The following is a 20476-nucleotide window of genomic DNA, read 5'->3' as shown; positions in this document are numbered from 1 at the left end:
TCAACTGACTTTTTTATGGATTACGGTGATTTCACTCATATGGAGACTCTGTCTAAATCAGAGCTGTGTAAAGGACAAATTCCAAAAACACATCATCAAGTCCCCATGTCTGATTCCTTGGGTGTTTTTGTAGATAACTTTACTGTCTAAAATCACTGTAATAGTACAATTTAAATCCAGTATCCAAGTGGTTTTCCCTTTAATAGAAAGACGTGTGAGAAGTTTTTATAATCAACAATAAAAAAGGATTAGCTTTATTACGAACTGTACATAAACACACAGTGCAAAGGCACGCTTCATCTCTAATGTATATTACAAGCCAAAATGTACATACTTTTTCAATAGAAAGTAAGTTTATAAAATATTTAAGCAATTTAAAAGAAATTTAGTTGAAAACAAAGCAAAGCTGCTGTTAAGATCCATCCTCAGTTAAATGTTTTCTGGGTTACATTCATTCCAAATGTCCAAGTTAAACTTAAACCTCTCACCTTATGGTCCACACGTGTTGTAAGTTACCGCAATACTGTGAAAACGTTTACTGATCATTTGTAGTCAGTACAGCAGCTCAATATGAACAAGACAATAAAAGGTTAAAAATTTGAAAATGTTCCAATACTGAGTTCTTCTTGGTCTGAAAGTTATCTATGATAAGCGTCACAGTCCCACTCAAATGATATCTCATTTTGACCTAACTGTCAACAACATAAAATGGAACTTGAAGGAAATGGCATATAAGCTGCAGACCGGTGTATAAAACAATAAACAACTGCACTCACAGCCAATGTAGCTGAAGTGGTGTGAACCAGCCAAGTGACTAGCGAGCTGAACAGTCCTTCTCAGAGCCCTGAACGCTCGCTAGCAGGGCTTGAAAACCAAAACAACAGAATTATGAGTAACTGTCTTTTGAACTTCTCCGTCCATTCTCATAATCAGAGTCCCGTCTGTGTCTGTGTCTGTCCCTGTGACGGCTGCTGTAGTCATCACTGTGGTGCCTCTCTTTCCTCTTCTCACCGTAACGGTCGTCTGAGTGTCCGTGGTGCCTGCTCCTGTCTTTGTACTTGTCGTCATGGCTGCGATCGTGCTTTTTCTCCCTCTCCCTGTCGTGATGTCGGCTCTTTTTCCCGTGATGGGAGTCCTTGTGGTGGCTGTGCCTTCCGTGGTGGTCTCTGTCCTCTGTGTTTCGCGGCCTCTCCCACGGGTCGCTGTATCTCTCCTCCAGCCGCTTGTGGTCTTTGGCCAGGGATGGAGGTTGCTCAGATGGCTGAGAGAAACTCTGAAGTCCGGGAAGAGCATGTGAAGTGCTATCCTGAGGCCATGGCGTACTATGATTCTGATCCTGGGTGTTTGGGGTTGGGAAAGTGTTAGGGGGAGGGCCACTTGGGTAGTCATAGCTGCCAAGTACCTGAGGCTGTTGCTGTTGCTGTTGCAGTGGGAATGGTGCTGCACTGTTGTATGCTGGGAAAGCTGGCGCTGCTTGCGGCCCCTGCACTGCAGGAGGATATACAGTTGGAGTTACTGCAGCACCAGTCTGGGACATGCCAGGATCTTCCTTTTCATTAGGAAATGATGTAACAGCACTTTGGTTTTGCTCCTCAGGCTTGTTCTTAGTCTGAGAAAGCTGTAAATATCCTTGGTGAAATGGTGTAACTGGATCATTTCTACTGCTGCTCAACACAGGAACAGGTTTAGGACTTGAAGCAGCTGGGTGGCTGGCTTTATCCTTTTGTAGCACCGTTGTTTTATCGTCAGTCACACTGGAATATGCTGAAGATTTTTTCAGTATTCCACTTAAAGGAGGTTTTGAGCTGTTTGTATGATCTGAAGCAGCCTGGGATTTTGATTGTGACAAAGAATTCCCTTCAGACGTTCCTTTTTCAGTTTCAGACAAAAGGCCAGCATCGCCTTTGTTTGCAGAGGCAGCACTGCTAGTTTCAGTCCCACTTGGAGCAGTTGACAAGCTTGCCAGAAACACTTCAGTCGATACATCTGGAGGCTTATCTTTCAGAGAGATTTGCGCACCATGGGCCACCACTGCAGAATCTTTTCCTGACAAGTTGTTAGCAGTAGTTGTATCAGTCGGGCCTGAGAGCTCCGGTTCAGCTTTGGCAGGTTTAACCTCTTTCTTCTTGATGACAAAACGCTCTCGTGGCGCAGCAGCTGTTGGACTTTTTGAGTTTCCTGTTGATGCCTCTGTTTTCAGAGCAGGTTGGGTCTTCGGGGTGTCGTCTGCTGTTGTTGCAGGTTTTCCTCCAACATCTGGCAGAGGTGGTAATTCCCCACCCCAGCCTACTAACACACCTGGAAGAAAGCGCAGTGGTTTTTGCAGTTCCTGATTGTTGGTCTCCTCTGATATGGATGGTTCTTCAAAAGCCTCTGTAACTGGCTCATCAACGTCTTCAGTAGTGTTAAGTGGTTTGTCCTTCTCTTTTTTGTGCGTAGTAGTCAAGGAAGAGAGGAAAAGTTTCTCATCCTCTTCTGTTGTTCTGGTTTCTTTAGTGGAAACAGTGATGGGCTTGATCTCAGGAATAATCCTCGCGGTTTCATTCATATCCACGGGAAGAAAATCCTTTTTCGATCTCTGGCGAATTATGAGTCCAAGCAGAAGGTTGGCACGGTTGTTTTCTAAACCTGTCAAATTAAAGGATTAATTAACTTTGAAAGATCAGAAATGTTTGTGTAATTTACCAAGAAAAAACAATCATCAGATGCAGTGTTCAGGTTACCTGGCCCATCAAAGGGAACAAGCTGATGTGGAACTTTTTCAGTGGCACCCAAAGGAATGAGGTACATGTCCTTCACTTGTTTCAGGTTATTGGACACCACCCCAAAACGCCTACGACTGCTGAAGTAGGCATACAGAAGAGTATAGGAGATCTCATCCTCATCTGTCTCGGGGGAGAAGCGAATCAGGCACACCTCCTTTAATAAGAGAAAAAGCATGTGTCAGTAAATGTACAAGTAAAGAAGAACAAGGCCTGAGCAAAGTGTCAGCTGCTCTTATTCGCACTGAACCATACCTAATTGTGGGTGCTTGTATTTTATCACTGTGTTATGGGCTGCATGATCATTTAAAGGAAGAAAGCTGCAGAAGACTCACTTTTGTTCCACTTGCCCGAATCTTCTCCAAGTAGTCCCACACTGTCTGAGGACTTATCCTCCCACCAACTTGAATACTGTCTGGAAGGTCCTATTAGGGGGTGAAAAGAAAAAACCTTACTGAAAGTAATTTTCAACAGCTTTTAAAACTCTAAATATGTTGAGTTGTGTCCACTTTACCTCAGTCAAGTTATCCAAAATGCCTGAGACTGGGAAAGCTTTTGTCACCAGCTTTGCCACAGAGTGCATGTGAATGAATCCTCGCCACAGGGATTTCAGGTTGGAGAGGAAAGCGGCCTCATCGTCTCTTCCAGCTACATGATCTGACCTGTGACAAGTACAATAGCAGTGGAGCCAACTTGCAAAAGATAATTACACACAAGAACCACGCAGAGTGTCACAAAGAACAGCTTACCTTCCTTCATAGCCTGACTGAGCGTTTCTGAAGCTCTCCTCTAAAACTGTGAGGTGCAGGTCATCGTCAGTTGCAGGCGGAGTTGTGCTCTTTGTTTCCTCTGTTTTGGCGGACTGCCTCCTAACAACTGTAGTAGCGACTTTGACCACTTTGGTAGGTGCCTCCTCCACAGGGGGCGCCATACGACCTTAAAGAAAGAAAAAAGAAAGAAGAAAGGGGAAAGAAAAAAAAAGTAACAAGTCTGTAACTAAGGATAGTTATATATTGAGAAAGATGTTTTGCTTAAGACGGAGCTTCTTGGCTAAGATGCTGATTTTTGCTCATGTCAGTGTTTACCTGTGCATATTTTGCAGTGTAGGTCAAATAAGTGAGACTTGTGCTGCTTTGTAGTGTCTTTCTCTGTCTCTGTACTCTCTGCTTTCTTCTCTGGGGTTTGTGGAGGTTCTGCTGAGACTTCTGTCACTTTGGGAGGAGGCTCCAGCTGAGGAGAGGGGTAAAAAAAAAAAAAAAAGACACAAGCAGACATGTCACCATCTTTTATTTGCATGTATGTATGTATGTATATATATAATACAGTTTTGAGTAATATTTGACGTGTCCCTTACCTCTACAGGCTCAGGTGCTTTTACTGGTTCTTGGCTTTCAATTTCAATTTCACCCTTGTGCGTGATCTTAGTGATGGGTCGTCTCTCTGCCTCTCTTTGCTCTTTCTCAATCATCTCAATTGTCTGTAAAATGAGGAAATTATTGCTTTTTAGAGGACTACTCAAAGTTTTGCTTTCCAAAATACAACCACCCATAAAAATAAACAAATAACGACCAAATCTCTAAATATTATGTTAATACTACCTGCTGACTTTTTTATGCAACAGCTTCAGTAAGAAATTACAGCAAACACATAAGCATTACTTACATGTCGGTTCTCCCTCTGCCGCCAAGCAGCTAATTCTTTCGAGGCCAGTTCCTCAGGACTCATTCGAATTAGGTTACCAGGAGAAATTTCCCCTTTAAGAACCCTTTTAAAGAGGATCTAAAAAAAATACAATTAAAATAAATAAAGATAAAGCAAATGGAACTACATTTACGTTAAAACTGAAATACAACGCCAAGTCACTTGGATCACGCCTGATTTAAAATGGTACTTACATTATTTTTAGTATCTTTGAGGTTAAACATTAAGCTTCTATACTTGTTCTTGTATTTGTTGTCAGTGTCTTTATACAAGTGGAAAAGCTCTCTCTCCGTCTTCTTGGCAACTTCAGAGGCCCTCTCCACTGAGATGTTCAAATCAGACTCCTTCAACCTAAAATGTCACATATTTAATGCATTAAGATAATTGTAAAGTTTTAACAAAACAACTTTGAATTCAATGTAAATTTAAGCATTCATTCATCCCTTTTTATTACTTTTAACTCATGAAATGCTTACCTCTGCATAAGGATTTCTTTCAGAGAGTCACGCACACTTCGCCTGATTGCCTCCACAGACACAGGTTTCTTTGAAGCTGAAGATAGAGTCTTACTTTTTGTCTCTTGTTTCAGTTGAACGCCTGTGAGGACAGAATATCTAGTGAGCAGAGGAGGCAAATCTGTGGCTACAAGGATTACAAAATAGTAAAGGTTCAATTCAAAGTTATAATACAAAATCATACGTTGCAAAAATGTGACACACACAAACAGCTGATATGAAAAATGTTTGCAACTTTAGCTATTATCCAATATCATAGAAAGGATAATGACATTTTTCCTCTTTTGTTCTGTATTGTACAAAGAATGCAAAGCATGCAAGTTGTAGATGTAGATGTATTTGACCGTCAACAAGCAAATCTGACCACAAGAGTATGTAAACAAACTGTATTAAGCAGCAAGATGGCACTAGTATTGGCTTCCCAATACGGAAGCAACAGCGACAACAGAGGCTACAGTGTGTACCTGTGTGTGACTATTTTAAGTCACTTAACCTACAAACACATTCCCATTTTTTTTGTGACTCTTGAAAGTTTCTTCCCACTCACTTCAAAGTCAACTGTGAATTGTGTTGAGTTTTGAGACATAAACAGTGAGCTGGGAGAGAATTTCTGAGGAGGTTATGACAAAATCCACCTATACTGTTTTAAATACAATTTACAGTATAAACAACTTCTGATTGGTATTTTTACACAGGCATCATGCTGCACCAACATGTACAACCAAATTGCAATCAAAATTCACCTGTCACAAGTATATGGTTGGTTGTAGCATTCCAGTATTATATTTTATTTCAGAAGACGTTCATATACTTTTTTCCTGGTATTTTCTCATCTCTAATTAACCGACCTTTTTTAAATTCTTGAGCACAGGCAGTACAAAGGTCTAATGAATGATATTTGGAAAAAAAAAAAAAAACCTTTGTCACTGTGTTGTTGTGATTGTCTTCATTTACTCTTGTTTTCCAGACTGTTATAACATACCTGATTTATGAGCTGTATCTCTGACATCTGCGGACTGCCTTCTGTCAGAATCCTATTTTGGGAGAGAAATGCAAAAAGCACTTAATTAGTCATATTATTAATATTTCCGCTCATTAAGAAAGAATATGTTAACACAATAAAAATGTGGAAAAGTTAACACGATAACCCCTTAGCCAAAGGTTAAAAAATATCGGGGTGACTTTTATGTGCAGCAAAATGTACTAAACTTTGGTGAGTACACCATGGTAACCACACACCAATGTGCAAGCCTCCTGCCAAGTTAAAGCAAAAAGACAACAAACCCTTGTGTAGTGGTAATACTGCCTATGATTAATATCAGGGGATGAATTAGCTGGGGGAAAAATAACATTTCTGTTGTATGTGAAAGATTTAAATTGCTTAAATCTATGACCAAACATTGCTGTTATAAGACGTCATGGTGCCACTGCTTACCTTCCTTACTGGTCTGACCCCCCCTGATGTGAGCGTCTGGGAGGGTCCTGGTCTGGGCTTGGGAGGCAGCCTATGATCCTGTACCTCAGTCTTTGCTGGAACTTCTGGTTTGGCTGCACTCTGGAGCTCAGGCTCCACCTTTTTGCTTTCCTCCTCACAGCACTTCAAGCACACATACATCTGGTCCTCCTCCTCCATTTCACGCACTTTTGTCAGGTCGAGACCAACACAGTCGCCATGGAACCAGTCGTCACAGCGACCACAGCCTACCATGAACCTAAACAAAGTAAGGCTATTATTAAAAGTGTGTTTGCAAATGAGCATTCTGAGTACCAGAGTACACTCTGCCATAGAAGAGAAAATATTAAAATACCTTTTTGTTTATGCAAACATTTGCTCATTTTAACCACACAAGAGCATAAGGCAGTCCGGTCCTCTTGTAATCATGCAAATATTGTGGTTTATAAGCTTTCACCTTTCCCTCATCATGTCAATCATCTCAAGACTTTAAATCCCTCAAATATTGCATGCTGTGCTGGTAAATGTAGAGCTATCAACAATTCAACGTTGGTCACATGTTTGTAACAAACAGAAAAAACTGTCACCCTGTCATGTTAAATCTACAACATACACTAATCAAGTCTGAGTAACAAGATACCAATATCCCTTTTATATTTCACAATATTTCTATATGTTTAGAAGCAACACTTACGTGTTATTGTGGTGTTTCTTGCACAAGCCACAACAGTTGTTTCCATCCCATACAGTCTCGCTGTTAGCAGGTTGCTCCTCAGCCGTTTCCTTTTTCACAACAGGAGCGTTATCTGGAATAAACAGCTGCGGCTCGTCCACAGAGATGCTTCTTGCATTTTTACTTTTCTGTCTTTGAAGGACTTTTTCTGGCTTTTTCAGTTTAGGCTTTTCCTGCCCCCCTTCTTCAGGCGTTTTTAACATATGGCTTGGACGACTTTGTGCTGGTTGAGCAGTCTGAAGTTTGGAGCTATTCTGAGGAGGGGTATGTTTGGCTGGTGCCTGCTGATCACCAACGCGGTTGCAGGATGATGGGCTTTTCTTTACTACTGAGCTAGGTGAACTTGGTAATTTTGGCTTCACTTTACTATCTCCTGTGCTCTGTATCTTTTGCACTTTAGTAGCATGCTCACTTTGGGTGTTTTCTCCAGGCCTTTTTAATGGTGCAATGTCTTTCTTTTCCTTTGGAGATTTAATTTTGTGCTGGTCACCTCTTTGGATGGTTTTCGATGGCATGGTTTGGGATACTTTCTGCTCCTTATTCATGTTGCTTGGTTTGCATGAAACCAAGTCCTTATTCTTGTTAGAAGTCAGTTCTTGTTTAGGCTTAAGTAGATTTTTGGCCACAATCTGTTGCTTTTCCTTACTGTCAGTCTCACTAACAGTGGTCCTGTTGTTCTCATTGCTTTGTGGCTGTTTGATATCGTCTTTTCCTTTACTGACTGGCTTTTGCGTCCCAGAAACGCTCTGATTGTCAAGCTTTGTGTCTTGCGTGCAGGGGCTCCCTATTAATGTCCCATTAGAGGTCTGCACATCATTAGGATTCACATATGGGCCCAGCCCAAGGGCTGCATCATCAGCAGAGCTCTTCTCAACTCCAGCCATCTCTGCCACATTCTCAGGTATGGGATTCTGTACATTGACAGTATCACCCGGCAACATGGTGAAACCTATGTCTCCACCATACGAAATTCCATCCTCAAAGCATGCAGCCTGGCTTGCATCAACATTTTGTGTATAGGAGGGTCCTGGAAGCAACTCAATCCTGAATCCCCCAATTGTGACTGTCAATCGTCTCAATACAACCGTAGGATTTAGCCATAATCCACTATCAAGATCGTTGACATTGACACGCCCTCCCAGAGTTAATTCTTTCTTTAGTTGGGCGCCTTTAACTCCTTTCTCAATGAGAAATGACTTCTGCAGCCTGTTGGCTGGTTTCCTTCCTGGTCGTCCTCGGGTCATGGTGTTTGTAGATGTGTTAGCAGGTTGCGGACCACCACTAATTTCTGTTTCAACAAGAAGAAGGGAAAGATAGAAAATGTGTCACCTCATCTTTAATTTAAAAATTTCATATGGTGGAAACGTAAATGTAAACAAACACCAACTTACCATATGCTATATTCCGTGGACGTTTCTTCTGCCTGCCAACAGGTCGCTTGACTTGTGTGGACTCTGCAGCTGTCAGTTCACTGCTGAGACCTGTGGGTGCTGAACTATCATCAAGACCTGCCAACAACAGCAAAATAAATAAATGTAGTTTATCTCCCTGTGAATCAATATGAGGTGCAAATAATCTACTAACAAATGTTTAGCACATTAGCAATACTATTGTATCATTGTACATTTGTCTCTTAAATATATAATAAAATTAATAGAAATTAAAAAAAAAAAAACATAATTGAACCACAATTGAAATTTCCTCAGTTGCTATATCCATTCAGCTTTCCAAAACATATTCAGGAAGAACCACTTGGTATAAAGATATTTGATCTCAAGCACTCAAATAAAACACCGCTTGAATGTGATATTTGACACTGAAATGTTTGAGTACAAACAGATGTTGACAGTGAGGATTTCCCCAACATATCATCATATGAGGAGACCTGTTTTGTTTTATCAACTACCTAAAAATCTGAATTCAAATTCCTAACTGAGCAAAACCAGTGCAAATAGAAAGGTGTTGCTGATCAACAGATAATGTTAGCAAGTTATTAGTGTAGACTTAAAACTTCCTCTACCAAGTTTTCAGGTTATTTCTGAATTACTTTGATTGTGAAGTCTTGGTAGTAGCTAATATTAGTCAGCTTTTAATCAAAGTCTGGTGTCAGTATGAATCTACATTTAACAATCTGGTTTGTCTGCTGACATACCTGTGGAGCCAGTAACCTGAAAAGTGGGGTCCTCATTGTCTAGCAGATTGAACTGAGAGCTTGCACATCCAAACATGGGATCTTTGTCACTGAGCATGTTCTTCAGTGAATCTTCCAGTCGGGGCCCTGTACCAAACTCATTACTGGCTTCACATTCCAAATTCTGACCTATTATCAGGGAGTCATCCAACTGGTCACTGGGTATTAAATGGTTAAAGGTGTCCACAATATCCATGAATGCTGCTGCTTTCCTGCATCAGAGCAACACAGACAGAGTGCAGGGAAAACAGGTGTCAAGTAACTCATTTTGATCAAGCAAAATTATGTTGGTAACTCTTGCAGACACCTATCATGCATCATGTGCATCATTGCAAGAGCAGAGAATATATCGTATTAAGCTCAGGGGGACATTATGGTCTAACATAAGCAAGCCAGTGAGGATCTATGTCAGTATTCAGTGTTTTCAAAGACCAAACTACTTTGAGACAACTTCTCCCTATAACCACTGGCAATCAAACAGTATAATAAAGTTTCAAGTACGTGTGCACTGTCTGTAATGGAGAACAGTTACATTAGAGAAGTCACTAAACGTGGATGAATGAATAAATCTTAAAGTTGTTGGACAGACAGCTGGGTTGCCTCCATCAACTGTTTATGCTACATTATTTGCAGTCCTGATACGCTGAGCCAATGTCGCTAGCTTCTCTTTTTTTTTTTTTTTTTTTTGCCATTTCCGTGGGTCGTCAATGTTTACATAGCTCAGAAATATACAGAGCGATAAGCTGACGTATGTTTAAATAAGTGCGAGAAAACTATTCCTCTTTAAAGAGCGAGGTAGACGATAAATGATCTGCAAGTTACCGTTTTTAAATCAAGTACAACAGCACAAACGGGAGCAGGCCAGAACTCATTAGTACAACAACAAAAACATTAGCGATTTCAATCTCAAATAGGTTGGCGTGGATATCTAAGGCGTGTTGATTTAATATCACGTAATATAACCTAATGTTCATATGAAACACCGAGTATGTGGTGTGTGGCCAGGTTCTGCCAGTGGGGTGTTAGTTAGCATGCTAACGTCACAACAACCCGCTGGTAATGTATGCTAGCAAGCTAACGGTAACTTATGGTGGAAGTTACAACCCAAGGCAACTCATTATTTTAAACCCTAGCAGTTTTCTTATGATCGGCATTTGCATCAATAAATATGTGTGCCGGGAAAGCGAACATAATTTGCGCGAAATACGTTAATATTTAGTTGCACAGCTCGATGCTAAATCTGTCATTCAGGCTTGCTAAGTGGCGTTAGCATAGGCCCTAGATACCAAGTTTGTTTGTAGCCTGGGAGCTGCTCGGTGAGCACGCCCACATGCATCTGTTCAAAACGGTTGCAGCTGGGATATTTTGAAACATCTGGGTCCACATAGATAAAACTCTTACCTCTCTCTTGCTGCAATGTCGTACCCACTTCGCGTAAGGGTTACATACTAGCACAGCTGGTCCCAGTAACTTCCTCTAACTCAGCCGTCATTCGCCCCTGGTGCTGCAAAGCCCCTGACAGGCAGCGCCGCTTGTCACGTGTCTTCTGTTTACAGGTAGCATGGCAGCTGGTCGCACGGAGCACGGCACGGCCGCCCCGCCGAGACCTGCGGGGCCGAGCCGGCGCAGTGAGAGGGGGAAGCCGGTGTCGGGACTGATGCTGCCCCGGTCGTGCGGTTAGCAAGCGACCGAGCAGACGCGCATGGTTTCCCGGCCAGGACAACCTACAAGACGGAGAAGTGTGTAACAAGTGCATAGCATGTATTGTCAGCTAACCGTAGGATTTCTTCAGGTTGCTAAAAATGTAACCCTCTGAAAACCCTTTGGGACCTTTTGGTTAGCTTTAGGTTCTCTGGAGGTTACTTTTAGCTAACTTTCCTAGAACGTTCGTTTCTGTGGTTCTCTTAACGGTTCCACAAAAAGAACTTTTAGAGAACGTTCCAGGAACCTTGTAAAACCTTGAGGGAACGTTCCCTTAAGGTTCTCTGACGGTTCCACAAAAATAACTATTTGATAACGTTTCTGGAACGTTCCACAAAAAGAACTTTTAGAGAACGTTCCAGGAACGTTTCTGGGAGGTTAAGTTTGTGGAACTTTCAGAGAACCTTGAGGGAACGTTCCCTTAAGGTTCTCTGACGGTTTCTTAAAAATAACCCTCAGCGAAAAGTTAAAAGTTGCGAAAATTAAACCCTTCAACGAACATTCCTAGAACGTTCTCTAAAGGTGTAACCTTTGGGAAACCATCAGGGAACGTTCCCATGAGGTTACCTGCTTCCCGCTCTGCAGCAGCTAGTTAGTCAGTCTTTATGCTTTGTATCAAGATCTTAGATCATTGAACTCTCTTCAGCAGCAGACTGTGTTGTCTTGGATGAGGCTGATGTTTTTTCTCCCCTTAACTCTACTCCTTTCCTCTCCTCCCATCATTTTTCTGAAAGAAAAATGGAGGACAAGCAGGTTGCAGTTTAAAGCCTCAGAAATCAGGTAAACATGGTGAAATTCATCACTCCTTGAATGCTGACGGTAACATTCAATTCAATTCAATTTTATTTGTATAGCGCCAAATCATAATATACATTATCTCAAGGCACTTTACAGGGTCAGGCCAAGACCTTACTTTGTTACAGAATAAACCCAACAGTTCCCACAGAGAGCAAGCGCTTGGCGACAGGGGGGAGGAAAAACTCCCTTTTAACAGGAAGAAACCTCCAACAGAACCGGGCTCAGGGTGGGCGGCCATCTGCCTCGACCGGTTGGGTTTAGGAGAAGATAGAAAGAGGGGGAGGGGGAGGAGAGGGGAGAGAAGAGAGAGAGAGAGAGAGAGAGAGACCAGGAACAGCTGTGTCGGTAATGGTGTTATCAATAATAATGACAGGTAACAGTGGTTAATAGTAAAGATGACATGAACTGGCCTATGCAATTTCTGAAGAAACTGCAGTGGGATTGGCTTCTGGAAAAGCTAAAGATAAATGGCCTTGCTGGTTTAATCAAAATCTTTTGGAATAGATACTCAATTGTGTGTGTATGTCAAATGATTTTAAGCCACCTTTATGCCCTTAGAAGTGATCGGAACATGACTGTGTGTGTGTGTGTGTGTGTGTGTGCCTGATAGATTAGGAATCCACCTGAATGCTGGATAACTTCTGGCTCATATTGGTCACCTGTTTTATTATTGTTCAGTTTGTTTGAACATTTTTATTGACATATCCTCACATTTACCTTCATTTAATTTGGTTTACTTTGTGAAAATCTGTTGAAATGGAAACAAACTTATAGAGAAATAGTTGAAAACTATTGAAATGTGTGTGAAATCCGTGTGTCTCATATGTAACCTTGAAGCAGTCTGTAGCAGGACTTTGACAGAAATGTCAGTCAAGTGTTTGAGAAACAAAAACATCAGCTGATCTGAATCAGCTGTGCACCCAGAAGTTGCCATGGTGATTAGTTGCTTAGTTTCTATTGAGTGAGACATGGATTCAGTTGAAAGATATCGCTCGAACTCAGGCTTACCAGTAAATGTTCATAACTGCTATCACCTAAAGCTTAATATTTTCGGATGACAGGAGACTGTGCTGAAAGCAGTGACATAAAGTTATTGTCTGTGGTGTGAAAAATGTAGCATGTGTAGCAATTTTAAAAGTGCCCCACTTGCTGTTTTCCTCCTGAATTTCTGTTCTCAGTTTACCTTAGAGATAACGGGACAGTTAGAAGAAGATGTGAAGAGTGAAATTTTTGGCAATGAGGGTGAGTTAAACAACATTTCCACCAATCAAAAAGCTTCTTCCCACCTTAGCTGTGATGTCACTCACCGTACCTGTGAACATTCCATCACATACACACCCACATCCCAGGAAATGCAAGTCTTCACAGAACACACCAACTTAGTGGACAGAGACATTAAGTTGACACGAGAGGATATCAACAGCTCTCCTTTTTTGGATTGTGCTGTATACATTGCAGATGACTGGAGCCTCAACATTGGAGTATACAGGAAACCCACCCACATAGACCAGTACCTACTCTTTGTCCATGTCCAGACCTGGCTTTAACAAAAGTGAGGAAAAGGACATTGGCAGAAGCAGTGAGAGGTTGACTGTAGCCTGCAAATTGGAAATAACTTTTCAAAAGTACTCAGAAGTACCATGTAAAGAAAAGACGAATTTAAAGAGGTTATTTAGATTAAGAAATGTTTATTTATTTCTATTTATTGAAGTGAAAAGGTAAAATATCTGACACCCACTTGCCTGGAAATAAAATAATATTTTTTTCCTTTGAAAAGGAAGCAAACACTGCAGGACAGGAATTACCATACAATCAGTTACAATTCTTGGTTTACTTTCTTTTAGATTAATAAGATTTCAATATTTGCATATATCTGCACATCTACACCTCTAACTACAATATCCCACTTTTGTTAATTTACATTTGTATTACTTATGAAATACAAAAGTAATGAGAAGGTCGGAAATGAAAAAACGAAATGAGGTATTAAGAAGATGTATCCACTCTAGGAGGATATTGCTGTTCAGAGGTATTATTTAGGTGCTATAAAAACATCAAATTGGAACTCTTCTCCAGATTTTAAAGATGAAGTACAGCATATTTACAATTCAGAGGTGCCCTCATATCTTAAATTACAGAGGGAGCAAATGCTCACGCCATCTAATTCTGAATCAGTTTTGTTGACAGCGAGTGTCTCTGATTGAGCACCCATTGTTTCCAAGGATGAAGCCAGGGCAACAATGCTGCAGGCCAAATAAAGTGGAGGCTCATTAATGAGCCCATTTTATGTTAAAAACAACAGTGCACTCGAGGTGCTTGAAGAGCACTGAAAACAAAACAACTTGTGATGGAACTGAATGACCTTAAGTGGAAAAAAATGTCAGATACATTTCACAGACATACAATACTTTTATCAGTTAATACGCTCGGATTGAAGAGCTTATTTCATTGAGTGCTAAGCAATCAAACAAAAACTGTAATTACTAAAGTGGGAGCAACTCTCCCATCCTGCTGTCAGGACAATAGCTTTCCATCCTACGGTCAGAATGAACTACACACAAAGACTGAATACTGACATACAGTGCACTGGTGGTCCATCAAATCTGAGAAATAACACTGGCACAGATACACCGCTATTTGCATATGTAATACACAATAAAATTTAAAAAAGGATATCTGGATTAGTTGCTCCAGTGACTGCAAAGGTCTAAAGACTAATATTTATCTTGTCCATCTTTTACAATTTATGTTCCACTGCACTTATGAACAGTGTGTAGCTTTGACATCACAGATTCGACATAAGAGCACTATTAAATTAATGTAGCTACAGACAGCAGTAGCTAATATCCACCAAGTCAGACCAAGTGATCCAAATTAATTAGTAGTAGAGAATAGTAGTAGAAATTAGTAGAAAATATATGTGAATATAGCCCCCAATTATACTGCTCAATACAAAGACTATGATAAGGACAAAAAACTGTTAAAATTGTTATGTGGACAACTTCTCTTTTGACCTTTTATTTGGGTCTAATCCATACCACAGATCATCATTTTCCACAGCTGCCCAAGCCATCCGCTCTGTGGTAAATGTGGCCGCCCACTGCCCTGATGGAGAGACTACAATCGCACCTCCTGCACCTCGAACGCGGTCTCCCATGTACTGCAGAGACAACTGAGAAGCCTCTGCTACTGATTTACCTGCATGGGGGGAGAAGAAAATATGAAAATATATGCATATGCATATCCAAATTTGTTTGCAAATCACCCCCCCCCCCCCCCCCCCCCCCAGGTAATTTCACATCAAAGTTGGATCTCAGGGACGTACACAGAGAAGACAACATTTCATTCTTTGAATTCTATAATATATAATTTCTTTACACCCATCTAACTTGCTCCTCAAATAATATCGTCATACCATCAAATCAAAATCTGCTCCAAAAGAACATTTGCATTAATTCTGCATTGCAAGAGAAAGAAAAAAATATGACAAGCTATAATGTAATACTGCAAACTACTTTAAACTCATATTTAACGCCAACCTAAACCTCTACTCCACATCATTTTTTTTAGTTATGAATTTTTGGTCCCTGGAGCTAAACTTTAATAATTTGTCTGATTCTTTTAATGTGTAATCTGAGCCTCACCAGTTGCATATTTTTCACTGCATTGGGTTGGAATTTGTACCAAATATCCAAGAAACCTAATGATAAAATTTCAACGTGTATTTGTGTAAATAATTGTTTCTGAATGTTTTACAGTAATCAAATTAATATATTTTTTTTTAACCTGAACTGAAATCAATTATCTCCACAAATTTTCACTTTATTGCAACCAAATTTTCAGTCAGTGTAGAATTAATATAGATCTATCACACCTGTGATTGAATGATTACACAAAACAAGTGGTGACATGAAATTATATTAAGATCAGATGAAGTCTGACTTATGTGCCTTGTCTTCATGTAGATAGTTTGAAAGCCTGATATTTTACCTTGTTCTATCTGTGAAAGTATGAGTCTGGCCAGTGTGACTTTAAGAATGGACTCTCCATGACCGGTACAAGACACTGCACCACTAAAGTTGTCTGCATATCCTCCACAGCCTTATTTCCAAGAGAGAGCATGAAGAAAACAAAAACATTAAGTCATATCTAAAAAACTAGTCATAAATTAAACTCAACAAAAATGAACAAAGTTGTGAGTATAACTGCAAATCTTACATCTTAAAACTTAATTTGTTTAGTTAAAGCAATTGTATGATGATGACTTCTAATGTTATTTATTCTGCAGCTGACAGTGTAAAAGATGCTATTTGAGAAAGCATAAGTGAATCAAGTTATACCAATAATCGGAGAGTCTCCTACTCTGCCAACCATTTTATGTCTGATCCCTCCAGTTGATGTTGCACATGCAACATTACCAGCACAGTCCACAGCAACTGCCCCAACAGTGTCATGGGCCCTAGAATGAAAAAAACAAACTATATTATCCAAAGCAAAATGGCTGTAAAAGAAAAAGTATGCAAAATGCAATGTACATTCATTGTGTTTGTCATAGTACATGAGCTAATTTAGAGCTCTGCCTCTACACTGCAAATGAACAGTACCTAAGTTAAAAAATAAGGCAAGGAGATCCATAAATCTGTACAGTAGAACATCTATATTTAATGGTGTACATTTCAATTCTATTTCAAGATATTGTCAGGCTATTCAGGCTGAGAAGATGCTGTATGTGTAGAGATTTATGAGGAAATTAAAGTCCAGACAAGAGAGTGTCAAAATAAAGTGAAATACTGCAGATACCTACCACTGAGAGTTGAAATCTTCCATTACACCAGTAACATAATTCTTGTGTTTCTCCCATTCTTTCCTCTCACACTCAGTCACCAGTGTCTCAGTGGGAATTGTGGCCATACCAATGCTCTCTGCAAACAAGTTTGCACCTCTGTCTGCCAACATGATGTGGGCAGTCTGAGGTTTTCCATGGCAGCAAACATATAAGAAAATATTAAAAGAGAAAATTTATTTCATAACAGTCTCATTGCTGGGTAAAACCACTCCGCTCATTACACATAAAAGCTGTTTGCCATTAGACACATTTATGAAAAGGATCCAAATAAGTATTTGAATCATTGCCTCTATGAGCATTAATGATATCCTACTGCTTCTGTTCAATAGAAACTAAAGGGTATTTAGAATGACACCTTCTCCATCACTGCCCGCGCCAGTGACACAGGATTGGCAATGTTCTTCACACAAGACACCGCACCGCTGGCAAGTGTGCTCCCATCCATGATGATGGCATCCAGCTCCACCTCTCCATCAGAATTTAGTGCTGCTCCATGCCCTATAATTAAATGTCACAATCAGTAACTAACTGCCACAATAGCTCAGACAAACATTTGATGCAGGTGTTCTCACAGCTAATGGTGGTAAAGTGTTGAGTATAAATGCAAACTGGAGGGCCTTAGCCAGTGCAACTAAATAAAATCTAACAACAGACAGCGACGGCAAGAGAATAAAGATATGTTTTCCTTCCAACTTTGTCTGCTGAAGTTTAAAAACTATAAAGTTACCATCTATTCAGTTTTACGTTGCCTGCTCCATCTTCGAAAGTCAACAGGGTGTTGACAGTGCAACACAAAGCAACACTAACGACTGATACAGTCTTCAAACTGACAGAATACTTAGTAAAATATGCATCACTGTGCTAATGGTTCATCTACGTTCAATCATTAACCAGAATTACTGTCTCGCAGTTGTATGCCTTTGCCAAGTTTTTGTATCAAATTTGAAAAAATTCCTTCAAGGCATTACTCAGACATCATGTTCACAAGGCCAAAACTGTGTTTATGATTGGTCAATTTGTAGCCTTATTCTCATTGGTTGGGTTGTAGCCACATTCTGATTGGTCAGTTTGTAGCCTTATTCTGATTAGTTGGTTTGGATTGGTTATTCAGATTGGTTGGTTTGTAGTTGTGTTCTGATTCGTCGACTTGTAGCCACATGTGGATTGGTGAGTTTGTAGCCTCGCTCAGATTGATCTATCCCTCAAGGTGTTACTGAGATATCACGTTCACAAGGCCAACGCTGTGTTTTGTGAGGTCACCGTGAGGTCAACCCTTTGACAAACAAATTCTAATCAGTTCATTTTTGAGTCACAGTAAGGTGGACGGACAACGCAAAAACATCAAGCTTCTGGCCATGGCTGTCACCAGTGCACAGGCATAAAAGTCCATTCACAATATGTCAGTGGTCAACGTCAAGACCCTAAAGTGAAAATTGATCAGGTTAATATTCATTTTATTTCAGTTTAAAATATTTTAATTCATAAATAAGTTATACCCCAAAGATGTGAACGTTAACTTAAACAGGAGCAGACTGCTACTTTGTAGCACTATGTATCTCACAGTTTGTATGGATCGTGCTTAGGGAGCAAATATAATATATAATCAGACAAGACCGATTAGTTTATAAACATAATATAAAATATAGAATTGATTTTTGTGCAGACTCCATGTGGGACTGAATCTGAATTATGAAGATAAGCCCCATAATCAGGAGCATCACCACTGCAAGCCATCATCATCACCCAGGCTGTTAATGAAGTCTGGGTGGATGTTTGCATCATCAACAGCAGATGGAGACAGAGCACAACAGACAAAACTGACTGCATGAAGAAGTGGGTGATCAATGACTGGCTCCTGTGTGGACAGGTAGGGGACTCGTTGTCTTAGTTGTTGTTTCTTTTTTTAATAGTTTTTGACGGATTATAGTGACGCAGGAAAAGTACCTGAATCAACAGCTGTGCCCTAAACAACTTTTACTAAGATTTCCCATTGTGATCATTAGAAATGGATCTTGATCATGATGCAGACCCAAATTAATGCCCAATATATGGGGATGACCCCATGATGATGTATTGATTATTTTATAAATTATGTAGAATCACTGGTTGTTATAACATTGTCTAAATATGTCACATAACACATTATGAGTAATGCTGTGTACCTGCATTAAACACAGTGTTATCTTCCATAATTCTCACGGCTGCCTCAACAGCATCCACTGCATTTCCTCCTCTTTTCAGCACAGAAAAGCCTTCACATGCAGCAGCCTTCACTCCATCAACAGAGGCCTTGGCCAGTTCATCAGGTATGGCCCATGCCCCGCCATGCACAACTACCACTGCGGACATCTTCAAGTTCCTGCAGGAAAAAGACATTTATAGAGTTTCACAAAAGTTACTGCTAAGGAAATATTTATTTTCTAATATCCAACTTTTACAAGACCTAGTATAAACACCAAATTTCTAGGTATCTCCTTCGTGACAGCAGTACATGAAAATATAGTCAAAGAAAAAAATGATCAAAACAGTGAGATGCAAAAGTAAAAAAAAAAAAAAAAAAAAATGTTTTAATTCAAAACTGTACTTATTCAAAAATATGTGGGAAGGCAGTTTTTTTTAGAAAACATTTTCACTATTTGACTTGCATATTTAAAATATAACTGTGTGTTTCTCATTATAACATGGACACGTTTATCTGCAGAACCAAGCCATAACACTTTATGGCTGCAGCAGTGCTACTGACATTTCTCCCGTTTAAGTATGTGTGTGTGTGTTTTGTGTGTGTGTGTGTGTGTGTGTGTGCACAGCTGAACAGAAGGACACGTGTGGACCCCCCCCCCCCCCCCCCCCCGGCAGCGTGAAGCCTCTGGACCAATCACAAAAAGGACGTTTATTCTGCACAGTAAACACTTACTTGCCTGTTATTAAAGTCCAGCAGCTGGTTGAGTCAGTATGTAGGCCTACAGATGCCAATTAAACATCAAACATCCCAGTTTTCCCGCTTCACAAACCCTCCGCCATACTCACGTTGTTTTGTGGGACTTGACAAGTGTTTCGCTCCCTGTAATCGGCCACTTGCGTCTTCACCCTCATGTCAAGTCTAATGTGATTCCAGTGCGCATTTCCGGTACAACGTTTCAAAATAAAATACGTGTTGACGATTTTGATGAACCTTGAGAACAACCAACTTAAAAGGTCAGTGTAGAGAGGTATGAAGTGTGTGTTTTCCGGATGTTCTTAGCATGAATAAGTACAGTGCATTCAGAACATTTTTCCTTTTTAATATATTTGCAAAAATTCTGTTTTTGATTTGTAATTGAGCTATATTTATTGAGTTTAGTTTGATGAAGGGAAAAAAATAAAACGATTAGAGCATGAGGCTGCAGCATCACAAAGTGTGAGAAAAGTGAAAGGGTCTGAATCCTTTGGGGGGGGAGGGGTGCGCAAAAACAAAGGCATAAACAAAAGTTCACCAGTTTACCGAAAAAGCTGAAGCCTATCTACAAGGGACCATTCATAATAACCCGATCAGTTCTCTCTTATTTCATCATTACAAAAAAACTGATATCACTCCAACTACACAATGGGTGGCACAAACAACAACAAAAACAATGGCACAAACATCACACTTTTTTATTTTTTGAATATACAGAGTAAATTGTAAATCATGTTAAAAAGAAAACTGTAATATCCACTCCTGTCCGAGCATTGTTCACTCACCTGCTCTGCCTTGCACTAACATTGATTTAATGGATTTTTGATGTTGAACAGGTTAG

General features: G+C 40.1%; 2 protein-coding genes and 1 long non-coding RNA gene across 6 annotated transcripts; 1 reads left to right on the top strand and 2 right to left on the bottom strand.

Moving 5' to 3' along the window:
• Positions 1 to 222: 222 nt before the first annotated feature.
• phf3 (PHD finger protein 3) lies at positions 223 to 11068 on the bottom strand. 3 transcript variants are annotated; one of them, XM_071480866.1, is made up of 16 exons: positions 10757 to 11068; positions 9317 to 9567; positions 8556 to 8672; positions 7126 to 8452; positions 6414 to 6690; positions 5961 to 6012; positions 4940 to 5060; positions 4658 to 4814; positions 4425 to 4541; positions 4117 to 4239; positions 3848 to 3992; positions 3512 to 3698; positions 3277 to 3424; positions 3098 to 3187; positions 2724 to 2919; positions 223 to 2628 (listed from the first exon to the last, which is right to left on the bottom strand). In XM_071480866.1, exons 2-16 carry the CDS (start codon positions 9549 to 9551, stop codon positions 887 to 889), a joined length of 5034 nt encoding a protein of 1677 aa, XP_071336967.1. In that variant the 5' UTR covers positions 9552 to 9567; positions 10757 to 11068; the 3' UTR covers positions 223 to 886. The 3 variants fall into 3 exon arrangements, with proteins under 3 accessions (XP_071336967.1, XP_071336968.1, XP_071336969.1); XM_071480867.1 differs by having other exon boundaries at positions 9485 to 9567; XM_071480868.1 differs by lacking the exon at positions 9317 to 9567.
• Positions 10955 to 19074, top strand: LOC139623043 (uncharacterized). Of its 2 annotated transcripts, XR_011691417.1 has the most exons (5): positions 10955 to 11094; positions 11791 to 11836; positions 13033 to 13096; positions 18364 to 18567; positions 18942 to 19074. It is a non-coding gene; the product is annotated as an uncharacterized lncRNA (long non-coding RNA). The 2 variants fall into 2 exon arrangements; XR_011691416.1 differs by lacking the exons at positions 18364 to 18567; positions 18942 to 19074 and adding an exon at positions 14898 to 15031.
• On the bottom strand, positions 13526 to 19049 carry LOC139623042 (isoaspartyl peptidase/L-asparaginase). Its single transcript, XM_071480873.1, has 6 exons — positions 18863 to 19049; positions 17056 to 17198; positions 16659 to 16822; positions 16195 to 16313; positions 15845 to 15955; positions 13526 to 15052 (listed from the first exon to the last, which is right to left on the bottom strand). Exons 1-6 carry the CDS (start codon positions 19047 to 19049, stop codon positions 14844 to 14846), a joined length of 933 nt encoding a protein of 310 aa, XP_071336974.1. The 3' UTR covers positions 13526 to 14843.
• Positions 19075 to 20476: the final 1402 nt, after the last annotated feature.

The sequence above is a fragment of the Trachinotus anak genome, unplaced genomic scaffold (assembly GCF_046630095.1).
Source record: "Trachinotus anak isolate AG129_WGS33_773 ecotype Australia unplaced genomic scaffold, CSIRO_AGI_Tana_v1 ptg000007l, whole genome shotgun sequence".
In the NCBI taxonomy this organism is placed as follows: Eukaryota; Metazoa; Chordata; class Actinopteri; order Carangiformes; family Carangidae; genus Trachinotus; species Trachinotus anak.
The sequence above is the reverse complement of the archived record's forward strand: the minus strand, read 5'-3'. Positions and strand labels throughout refer to the sequence as shown.

Coding starts and splice junctions, on each gene's coding strand:
- phf3 (XM_071480866.1), bottom strand. CDS start 9,551: ATGGATATTGTGGACACCTTTAACCATTTAATACCCAGTGACCAGTTG. Junction 4,815..4,939: donor AAAGAAATCCTTATGCAGAG/GTAAGCATTTCA, acceptor GTGACATTTTAG/GTTGAAGGAGTCTGATTTGA. Junction 3,188..3,276: donor TTTTGGATAACTTGACTGAG/GTAAAGTGGACA, acceptor ACCCCCTAATAG/GACCTTCCAGACAGTATTCA.
- LOC139623042 (XM_071480873.1), bottom strand. CDS start 19,049: ATGTCCGCAGTGGTAGTTGTGCATGGCGGGGCATGGGCCATACCTGAT. Junction 17,199..18,862: donor TAACACTGTGTTTAATGCAG/GTACACAGCATT, acceptor ATTTAATTATAG/GGCATGGAGCAGCACTAAAT. Junction 16,314..16,658: donor GAAGATTTCAACTCTCAGTG/GTAGGTATCTGC, acceptor TTTTCATTCTAG/GGCCCATGACACTGTTGGGG.